The sequence below is a fragment of the Quercus robur genome, chromosome 9 (genome assembly GCF_932294415.1).
Source record: "Quercus robur chromosome 9, dhQueRobu3.1, whole genome shotgun sequence".
NCBI classification, from domain to species: Eukaryota; Viridiplantae; Streptophyta; class Magnoliopsida; order Fagales; family Fagaceae; genus Quercus; species Quercus robur.
In genome coordinates, this window is record NC_065542.1 from 21748638 (window position 1) to 21760642 (window position 12005).

General features: G+C 34.6%; 1 protein-coding gene across 1 annotated transcript; it reads left to right on the forward strand.

The window, feature by feature from the left end:
- The first annotated feature begins 1463 nt into the window (after positions 1 to 1463).
- On the forward strand, positions 1464 to 6663 carry LOC126699513 (growth-regulating factor 4-like). The gene is made up of 4 exons (XM_050397374.1): positions 1464 to 2049; positions 3040 to 3397; positions 5877 to 6283; positions 6370 to 6663. Exons 1-4 carry the CDS (start codon positions 1824 to 1826, stop codon positions 6375 to 6377), a joined length of 999 nt encoding a protein of 332 aa, XP_050253331.1. The 5' UTR covers positions 1464 to 1823; the 3' UTR covers positions 6378 to 6663.
- The last annotated feature ends 5342 nt before the right edge of the window (positions 6664 to 12005 follow it).

Genomic DNA, 12005 nt, shown 5'->3' on the forward strand with positions numbered 1-12005 from the left:
GGTAAGTACCCTCGACATAATAGTGATTCCACAAATATAAGTGTTTATAAGATGTGGGAGGCAAGGATTAAAGTTTAAGTTTTCAGGAGAAAACTACACACATATATACACTTAGAAGATTAGACTAAAATATAATTTATATCTTATATTAAAAAAAAAGTAATATTTATGTCATTAGGAGTGTGTTTGGATACCGTTTATTTTATTGAAACTAACAAATTGTTGCTGAAAATATTGTAGATAAATGTAAAAGTTAGTTGAAATAATACAGCGGGACTCATGAATAATGCCAAAAAGTGTAGTGAGGCCCATGAATAGTAGCAAAAATAAGCTAAATAGTGAAATAATTTTCATTTTTCATCCTAACCCAAACGCACACTAGGGGTGTGTTTGGATATCGCTTATTTGTTGAAAACTGAAAACTTATTGCTAAAAACACTAGCAAAATAATTTTTTAAGATGTGAATAGTGCCGTGGGACCCAAATTTACCTAAAAATATGTGTTTTGTTGACTTTTATGGATCCGTGAACAGTATCCATGAGACCCACTAAAAAAACATAGACGCACAGATTAGGCAAAATGCCCGATCCAAACGCACGCTAGGTGTGCGTTTGGGAAGTAATGAAAATTATAAATTATTTCACTATTCAGTTTATTTTTGCTATTATTTATAGGCCTCACTACACTTTTTGATACTATTCATAGGCCCCACTATACTATTTTAACTAACTTTTACATTTATCTACAGCACTTTTAGCAATAAGTTTTCAATTTCTGCAAAATAAACAGTATCCAAACATATCCTAGATGTCCTAATTCTAGGGGCCTAATAATCAGCTTAACCGTTCAGGAGTGAGACATAGAGAAAAAGATCCCTTATTGTGTGAGACATAGAGAAAAAGATCCCTTATTGTAAATCTAAACAATTAAAGAAATTATCAATTTCCTTTTAAAATGGTCGGAGATCCAAGTTATAAAACATTAAATCAAGGTCGAACCTTTTTTTTTTTTTTTTTTGGAGAAGAAATCAAGGTCGAACCTAATACATGTAGGTGGGATGATTGGTGTAACGCCTTCAAAATTTTGTATAGTTCAAGAGTCAAGACACATGAAAAATCATATAATTTTTAAAGTCATTAAAATCATGACGAAAGCGACACTTCGTTTAAGGTTGTTAATACAGCCTTGAAAACTTTACCCAAGTTTTAGAACACTAAAAAATTAAATCAAAACTCAACTACACATGCCAAACAAAATTTATAGAATAAGCCATGGTTTTGTTCACACTCACTCAAACTATCACAACTGTGATAACAACACAAAAATTAAAAGCTAACTAAGATATGCTAAAAGAAAACAAAAAACATAAAGGCTCTCGAGTATAGTTCAACCAAACATTTAGAACTTTGTTCAGACAGCCCACCCTTTTAAATGAACATATCAGTTACTTAAACACAAAACTTAATTCTAGTGGGATTACTTAGAAGGACAAAGACTTGAATGCCTCACCCAATAAAATGAGACCAAACCTTGTCCCTTGGGTTTCCTCCATACAGTCACTGCCCCCTTTTCACAACACACACTCAAACCCACACTTTCAGACACCCAACAACACCCACAAAAACTCAAAAAACAACCAACAGAGACTGTGTGTGACACACTGAGATAGCAAAATCCAAATGGTTGAGACAGAAGCTGATCTCTGTCCCATGCTTTTCTCTGTCTCAGGGGGCCAGTTTTGAGCTTTCTGGGTCTGTCATAGGACTCATATAGGTGAGTGTAAATAGAAGTGAGTTCTAAGTACTGGTTTATTGTGGTGGAGATGAATAGTACTGGTGGAGGTGGTGGGGGTGGAGGTAGTGTTAGTGGGACAGGAATAGGCACAGGTATGAGGTCACCTTTTACAGTGTCACAATGGCAGGAGCTAGAGCACCAAGCTTTGATCTTTAAGTATATGGTGGCAGGTTTGCCTGTACCACCTGATCTTGTGCTACCTATTCAGAGAAGCTTTGAGTCTATTTCTCATAGGTTCTTCCACCATCCCACAAGTAAGTATCCCTCTCCGGATTTATTGGGTTGATTTAGTTTCTGGGTTTGTGATTTGATTTGAGGAATCTTTTTTTTTTTTTCTTTTTTTCTTTTTCCCATTTTGTTTTTAACAATAAAAACCAGTGCTTTACTTTTTCCTCTTCTTCTTTGCTTGTTTTGGTAAGCGTACAGAAATGTTTCAGATGGGGTTTTTCCTTTTTGAAAAAGGAAAAGTTGGTGATAGTAATAAATAGTGAAGTAATTATTCATGTGCAGGATATATGAAGTAGTATTTTCATTTCTTTTTTGGTTTTGCAATCTATTTTTATTCCTTTTTAGAGTATTAAAAATTAATTGATAGAGATTGAGAAGCACCCTTGAGCACATGAAATTCATTGACTTGAATGTCAGTTGGGGGTTGTAAACCAATAAAGTCTCTTTTTTTTTTTTTTTCTTTTTTTGAGAATCCAATCCAGTCATATTCAGGGTAAAGGGCTTTACTGTTAAACTATTTTGGTAATTTCTTTGAATTTGTTTGAAATTAATTATTTCTATTCATCTGGTTTTTCAGTTAATGTAATCAGGAAGAGAAAAAAAAAGAGACTTCTAGCTGAGGTCATTGCTGTTTATTTTTCAAAAATTCTGTAGCTTGATCAGAAGATTTCAGTATTACTTTTTACTAGTTCTTTTTGTTCTGTGATTTTTGCTATTAAAAAATATTCTTCCTGAGGCCATTGACTATATCCTCCATTCTTTATTGGTTTTGTTAATTTGTTGAGATCAGAAGAATTTTCTGGCTAATCATATCCCTTTTCTTCAGCAATTTTTTAATCAGTCTCTTGATATTGTCCAGGTATGGATAATAAAGTGTTATGTCACTTTTATCATAATATATTATCCTGGTGTCATTATTGCTGGTGATATAATACATATTATATCACTTTCAGTGCCTGTGAAAATGCTGCTAGTAGCAAGTAGTATATATGTATAAACCCTGTATGATTTTGTAGTGGGCTATTGCTCCTTCTATGGGAAGAAGGTGGACCCAGAGCCGGGACGATGCAGGAGAACAGATGGCAAGAAGTGGAGGTGCTCCAAAGACGCCTACCCGGACTCTAAGTACTGTGAGCGCCACATGCACCGTGGCCGCAACCGTTCAAGAAAGCCTGTGGAATCACAAACTATGACGCAGTCAACATCGTCCACTGTGACATCACTGACTGTCACTGGAAGCAGCAGTGGGAATGGGAGCTTACAGAACCTACCATTGAGTGCCTTTGGTAATCCCCAAGGTGCTAGTTCTGGAGCCAACCAGTCCCAGTATCATCTGGATTCCATTCCATATGGAATCCCAAACAAAGATTACAGGTATAGCATTCCCTGTATTTTACTTGTACTCCATTTGGTTGCTTAGAAAATGTAGAGACATAAATGAAAGTAAAAAGTTTTGAGTCATTGATTACCTGAGAAGGAAAAATAATACAACTGAGCCCATAGGACCACATGGATATCAAGTTGAGATTTCAGTACTTTGGAAGCAGAGAGCTATAACAGAAGACAAACCATTCCATATTTTACTGTTGTTTTGATAACGGTTTTAAATTTTAGTTCTACTAAAAGAAGAAATGGTAATTGTGTTTGTGTGTTGTTGTTGTTGAATATCTCTGCATTGTTTTGATTTTTTCTGCATTTTAGACCAATCACTTTGTGATATGAACAGTGGAATTGCTTAGCTGTTAGAAATGTCACATGATCCAAGTGTAATTTGGGCCCATATTGTTGAAATTGTGTGGTGGGAATAAAATTGTGGGCTCTTGCCATCTGGGTAATGGAGATGTTACAGAAACCTTTCAATTTTCTGTCAGATCCTGGGTTCTGGGCCCTAATGTCCATAAGAATATTTCTCTAGGATTTCATATGTTTTTACTGATGGAGATGGTGGTTGTACAGTGTTATTTTGGTCTGGTTCTTTGCTTTCTGTTTCCTCTGCAAAATTCATAGTAGAGATCTGACCACCATTAGAAATGCTCCTCAGCCTTGTTATAACTGAGAAGAATTCTGCTGTCTTCAGTTGCTGTAAGGGAATTAGGGGAATGATAGGCCTACTGATTTTGCAGAATTTTAATTTCCAAATATTGCCTCATATCTGTGGAAGGAAAGAATGTGTTGGCCTCTTCCTGGATTTTGGTAGTGTTGATTACTGTTAAAGAGTTGAGGACATAGAACTCACTTTTATATCTTGATAGTCAAAGCCTATGGTTTATTCATAAATGTGATTACCTGCTGCTATTTCATATATATATATATATATATATATTAATTTTTTGGTGGTACCTAAACATATTGGTCTGCAGGGAAACTTTTGAATCTGCTGTTGGGTCTAGTGTTTGTTGGGCCCGTTCATGAAATTGTGTTGTGTCTACTGTTTGCTGGGCCCATTCATGACATTGTGTGGTAGGAGTAATATGGAAATTCTCTGCTATCTGGGTAATGGACATGTTGCATAAACTTAAGATTTTCTGCAAGGCTCAGGCTTCTGGGCCCTGATGTCCATAAGAACAGTCTGTTGAAATCTGCTGTTTTTGCAGTGTATTTATTTATTTATTTTCCTTTGGCAGTGATCTTTTTGGACTGCTTCCTTGCTTTCTGTTTTTCTCTGTTAAATTCATTGCAGAAATCTGACAAGCATTCTGAATTGTCTTGAGCATGCCAATTAGTGGCAGCTTATTGACCCTCTGCAGTAGCTATCAAAAGAAAAATATGCTAAATTTTAGGTTTTAATGTTGGCCATGAGGTGTTAAAAAACATTGGGCTGTACCCACCACATTACTCTTCTTAGCATCTTAATGCTCAACCTTGTAGACCCTTGCAGATTACTATATCTCTGACCAAATCAGTGTTGTTAAAAGTGTACACTTTTTTTGGTCTGATACATGTTCCTTTTAGCTTGTTAAAGAGCCATAAAAAGGCTGGCCATCACAATGCTTTATGTGCAAGTTGTTCTACATTGGAAGAGGACTTCAGGAGCATTCTGAGCTGTGGTGGTAGTCTTGCTTCTGGTTACTTTTCAATTAACCAAATTATTCTGCTTAGCTGCTATTGTTCCAAGAATAGTAATTGTAAATGGTTTGAAATTTGAAATGCTTAGTAATCTATACATTCGATACTGGTTCTTAAGTTGGATCTATACCCAAAGTCCTTGCACCTCACATGGGGAGTATCAGTTTGGATCTATATCCATGTCTTTGCACTCCCGTGGGGAGTATCCCTCAAACCTTGTAAATTTTTATCTATTGCATTTCTTTTTCCCCTTAAGGTGTCTATTTCACTGGTATCATTATCTTTAAATTTTGTATACAATTGTGGGCTGTTCTTCAATGCAGTACTCCCTCAAAACCTTTCTGCTATCTCAGCCTTGTTCATTTCTGCTAATTATCATTAGCAATCATGTTGTATGTTGATTTCCTTCAATAAGCTGGTAAAGCGAACCTTGTTCATTTCATCTTATGCGCCATACCTATACTGGGCCCATTGGGTTAGTTCTTTCTGGGAAGATCACCATAGTTGCGAAAGGTAAATAGGAAGGAATCATACTTGGGAGTTCTAAAATTTGCAGCAAGGTTTTGACGAGATGTCAACATCTTACCATCATTACAAAGTAAATGATAGTCACCTCAACAGCATTTTCACTTGTTTCCTGATTTTATGTGCTGCACCTATAGAATGTATTTTTCTTTATATTTTGTTTTTATTTTTCAGTACAATACAAGATATTATTTTTTAAAATATAATCTCCAAAGGAAGATTAATTAATTTTGATGATCTGTATATCAATGTGAATGTACAGGTACCTTCCAGGACTTAAACCTGAGGTTGGTGAGCATAGTTTCTTCTCTGATGCTTCAGGAAGCAATAGGAATCTCCAGATGGACTCACAGCTAGATGGTACATGGCCTCTGATGCCATCCAGAGTTGCCTCATTTCCTGCATCAAAATCCAGTGACAATTCCATGTTGCAGAATGATTATCCCCAGCATTCATTTTTCAATAGTGATTTTTCCTCTGGAGAACCTGTGAAACAGGAGGGTCAGTCACTTCGACCTTTCTTTGACGAGTGGCCTAAAACCAGGGAGTCTTGGTCTGGTCTTGAGGATGAAAGATCCAATCAGACCTCATTCTCCACAACTCAGCTCTCAATATCTATTCCAATGACTACATCTGACTTCTCTGCAACAAGTTCTCGATCTCCACATGGTGAGTTTTAATTTATGGGAAATTTTTTCTTCTAATCTCTATCTAATATGCTATAATCTGAATTCTTTCTTGGACCTGCATTACAGATAATTGAGAGGAGCAATGGTTTAGAAATTTTCTGCAGCCGCATCATTTGAGAGCCGGACATGTTCTAGCATGTTAACTTGTGCATGCTCAAAGACTCCCTATGAAGTATTTTTCATTTTCCTTGATAGCTTTATGGTTGTGGGTTTTCTGCAAGGCTGTTTGTATAAATTCTACATTTGCAAGCTTAAATTTTAAGGCCTGAATAAGATAAAAACTTTGTCAGGAATTTGGGAAAACCCAGAACATTGTGGTTGTGTTAAATGAAAGAGCAACAAATTTTGGCTTGGGTTTAATTACTTGCTTCCTCATTTTTATGAAATAAAGTTGCTCAATTTTCATGAAATGTGGTTCTTGGAAATATTTATATGACTGTAACTCTATTATATTCATTAATATGGAGACTGGCAAAGCACATGTGGAAAGAAAAATGTGTAGAGGAATGTTTTCCTGCAAATCAGTTATTATGTTTCAAGAATTTAAGAAAATTCATGGAAGTGGATTCATTAATTCTCCAAAAAACAAAAACAAAAGATACAATTCAAGGAATGACGACTTCTGATTAGACTGTTGCCTAGAACTTTAAGCAATAGTTTGGTCTGTAATGCACAGATGACTAGAAGCAGTATAAAGTCAAAAGTTAGACTTTGACTGTGCTAGGAAATCGTGTGGTATGTATGTTCCCTGACTTTTTACTTTCAGAACGTGTATAATAAGTTAGTACATTTAATAAAATGTTAACCAATCAGTATTTCAAGCATCACATCACTCACATTTTTGCCTTTCACCTCAGCCGGAAGGTAAGAGGAGGTTGCTTAAGCATTAGCTATGAAAGTTGGCTTGACCAGGTGTTAAATTTGTGGACTGGGAACGATTGAGCTCCGGATGTTTTGGTGAAAATGATTGGAATAGCTCAACTGTGCTGGTGAGCAGCACAACTGTCACAGTACATTTTCAACTAATGCTGTGTTTGTTTTTGGGTGAAAATCACTTCTGAAAATGTTTTTCCGTAAATGCGGGTGTTTAGTTGGTTTTGAAAATAGAATTTTCCCGAAATCATTTTCATTTGACCATAAAAAAGAAGCTTTGACCACAGAAATTCATTTCCGTTCCTATTTTCACTTCAAATAGTTTCCGGACCGAGAGAGAGAGAGAGAGAGAGAGAGAGCGAGAGGAAGAAGAGGGAGCCCAGATCACACCTTCGACGTCGTCGGTGAACTTCGAGCAACAGTCCGCCGATCGCACAAACCAGATCGCACCGGTCTAGTCGATTGCAGCACCGCGCCAATTGCACCGCATTGCTCGATCTTGCGAGCTCCAGTCCGACGATTGCACGCACTAGATCGCATCGGTCTCGTCGATCGCAGCACCGCGCCGATTGATCTCGCCTTCGATCTCGCCACCGCACGATCTCACCTTCAACCCACCGATCTCTCTCTCTGTGTGATTTTGATTTTTGTTGTTGTTGTGGTGGTGTGGTAGTGGTGTTTTGGTGGTTGTGGCTTTTGATTGCTGGAGTTTGCTGCCGTAGGTTGAATTGGAGTTTCAGTGGTGTGTGGTGTTGGGATTTGGATGTGATTTGTTCTGTGGATTGGGATTTGGTTGTGATTTTGAAATTTTCTGTAATAAAATTTGTTTGGATGCTGAGAAAATAGCTGAGAAAATGTGAAAAATTTGTAGGAAAATAGCATTTTCAGAATAGAACCAAAAACATGAAAATATTTTCTACAACAATTTTCATAATGAAACCAAACACTTGAAAATATTTTCCTTTCCCGAAAATAGCATTTCCGAAAAATATTTTACGGGAACCAAACACAGCCTAAAAGGAAATGTGAAGTTATAGATCAAACAAATTACCTCGATAGCAACCTTGACTCTACCTCAATAGGTCAAGACTGCACAAACCAACATACAAAAAAACCCAATGACTTGTCTATTTTAACCCCAATTCTTGCCTTGCATGTTGGAATATACACAATACATTATAAGTTGACCTAAGAAAGGTTTTTCAGAGGGAGAGAAAACTACATTTATGAGCTTAGGGTTCTATGACCAACATTCTCTCAATTTCACCATACCGAAGATATCAAAATAGATCTAAAAATTAGTTGTTGAAGAAGTTGAAGCCACAATGCCTACCACAAACTTATTATTGTGAAATAGACCTTCAAGAGGTTTTTGGAATCAAACAAAGGTTCTAATTATGATCACAGGTTCCGTGGAAGTAATTCCTATGGTTGAAAAGTCCAAATGTCCTTATGCAGTGAAAGCTTCTTCTTTTTTTCTTTTTTTTGTAAGTTGTCTACATGTTAATAGAATCTAGGAGAAAGTCTTTCCTTTAATGTAAAACTTATCTTATCATAGGAAATTTGCTTCATTGGGGAAGGTTTCCCTCGTAGTGGTTTTTCCCTTGGATAATTATATGCTTATATTGTTAACTTCAAAAATGATATTTGGCATAATTGAATTAATTAATCAACTTTACTAACTCACTTGTAATTTAACTACCGGAGTTTAAAAACCTAACAAAATCAATTTTATACCCATTGAGTAGAGAGGGTAGAGGCGAAACTTTCAATTTGAGTTATAAATTGATTGCCAAAAAATCAAAGTTGGTAACTTCGGAAAAATACAAAGTTTTGTCAATGATCTTCCATTTTTCTCAATCTATTACTATTTAGAATAACTGAGATGAGCATGAGTTTCAAATTGAAAGGGTTTCATAAGTTTGGACCTTCAATTTGCCCAAAAAAAAAAAACTATAATTTTATATGAAACATGGTTAAATTCTATGCCTTTTATGTAATTTTCCGTCAATTTTTCCACTTCAGATCACAAAAAAAAAAAAATAAATAAAAAAAAAAAAAAAAAAAATTCAAATCGAACCCTAGAAATGAAGCAAAAATCCAAAACAAAACCATATGGAAAAAATTCACAGGAAAAAATTTCAAATCACAGAAAAATAAATCATATCGAAATCGCAAGAAAATGAATCAAAAAGCAAGCAAGCATTCACGATTGTTCGAAGAAAGAGAGAGAAAAACAAGGCTTTTGGAATGTTACCTTCTTAGAGAGAGAGGGAGAGAGAGCGCTTCGCAGAGGGATCGAGAAATGCAAATACAATATAATAAAAATGGGATACAAGTTGCTATAGTGCCATTCTACTAGTAGAATGGCACTGTAGCAATATTGGATAAAATTATACCATTCCTCAGTTTTACAATTTTGGATGTGAGAGGTTTTTGAGGGACAAATGCTAAATAAAGGCAACATATGGCATTTAGCATTTCGGATGCGAATGCTCTTATGGAGGAAAAAGTTTAATGAAATATTTTTTTCCCTTTTTATTTTTTGTCTAAATATGAAGATGATAGTTATGATAATTATTAATAGGCTTCAGTAAAAAAAAAAGTATATTAATAGGCCTTTATTAGCTTAAAAAAATAATTTATTTTGATCGTAGCCTATTTGTTCTACCATTTAAAGAGAATATGACATAGTAACAACAACTTCTCATAACTTTTTTTACAAATGCTCATTTTAAACTCAACACACCATTTTTCTATAGCTTATACAAACGCACCCGAAGCCTCCAAAGCTTACGTAACACAATACTAAGAGGCCAATCAAAAGTCAAATATCATCGATTTTATTTAGATTATAAATAAGTGAAAATGTATAGAAATAATGACAAAGTAAATTTGTAGAAATATTGTACAAGAACAAAGATTAATGAATTTGTTTTTTGGAGAAATGAATTGTTGTTCAAATTGTACTTAAAAAGAGATTCACATGTAGAAAATTTAAAATAAAAAAAAATAAAAAAAATGACAACATGCCTCGTCTTACATTGTTCAAACTTATCAAAGGATGAGATAAGAATGAATTATGTTTATCTACATATCCTAATACCATTCCCGTAAAACATCTCTCTCTCTCTCTCATATTAACGTCATCTTCTTAAGAATGATAAGTGATAACATGTTTATTCTATCTTGCCCCCAACTTACCTGACCTTACATTAGTTTTTCCATTAGGAAAAGAGAATATGACATTGATGATTGAATTTGATCTCTCCCAATTGTCATCCTAACCACCCCCCCCCCCCTTTCCCCTAAATTTTTGATAGTCAAATTTTAATTTAAAAATATAGAATCTTGTTTCAAGCAATTCTTTTTATTCTAAGAACAAATATTTTGATATAAACAATAACTTAAATAAATACTTATTTTTGAAGTAAACATGTGTGATTTATGTTATCTATATTATTTATTTAAATTAAAAAAAATTACAAAATCTAAAAACAATTAACTTTTTTTTTTTAAATAACAATTTGAAATGAAATCACAAGATTCACGACACCCCTATAAAGATAAGAAAGAAGAAAAAAAACGTAAGCACAGACAAATCATGTCATAAAATTTTCATTGTTTTTATATACCTTTATTCACGAAGTAAACACTCCAAAAAGTCAATCCATTTTAACTTTTTTCCCAAAAAAAAAAAACGCAAAACAAAACAAGTTGTTCATTGTCGGCCAGCATGCGAGGGCAAGGCATGGGGAAGAGTGAGAGTAAATGACGTCAATAAGCGTGTGGGGCCCTCCCAAAAATACAGCTGCCCAAAGTGTTTTTGTGTGTCAGGTAAGGTAGGGTTGTATCACGTGGTCAGGCGTGTAGTGAATGCACTTTTTTTTTTAACCGTACACCAGCAGCATCAATTTATGTTTGGGTGGGTATCCACCACCCACGTCATCTTCCTTTTTTTTTTTTAACTTTTACTTATACTTATCTGAGCTGAGCTGGGCTGGACTCACATTCTCACACAAAACCCTACCCCATTCACACTCACATCATCGATAATTCAAGGTCAACCCTGTTCTGCAATCAAATTACTCAATCACTGTAAAAATAATTGTACCTTTTTTTTTTTGGGGTCAAGTTCCATGTGAAAAAAAGAGTTCTGAACATTCTCAGATTCCTATCCAGTAACAATGGTAGTATTAATTTAGTCAATGGTGTAAATTGCATGTGATTTTTAAAAGAAGCAATCTTATGTATTACCATAAGCATATTAAGCATGGGAGTTGTTGTTTTGTAGACTAGAATCAATCAACTCTTACAAAACTATTATAATCGGTTCATTCTAGAGGTCAAAACTCAAAATTCTTTTTCGAAATTTGCAAGTGTTACTTAAATCCATAAACTAGTTTATAAAACTTAAATTATAAAAATGTTACTTAGCATTTGCCAATTATAAAAATGTTAGGAATATGTAAGTTAATACAGTTTTTGTCTCAACTTGTCACGTAACGGATTGTAAATGATAAATATGTAAACTTATATAGATCCATCACTATATATCTATTGCTTACAATTCGGCACATAACTAAATATGACAAAAATGGTGTACTATATGACCATGGCATTATTTTTAAATTAACCAGCTTCACATTCATAAATATATTTTTTAGTGAAAAAAATAACTAGTTTTATATTTCCAACCCAATAAAGTTATAATTGCATATGTTGCCCCATATATTATGATCTTACCACAAATTTATATAATAGTTACTCTTTATTGAGAAGCTTGTTTATCAATTAAGTAAACATGGATAAACTTATATAATAGGAGG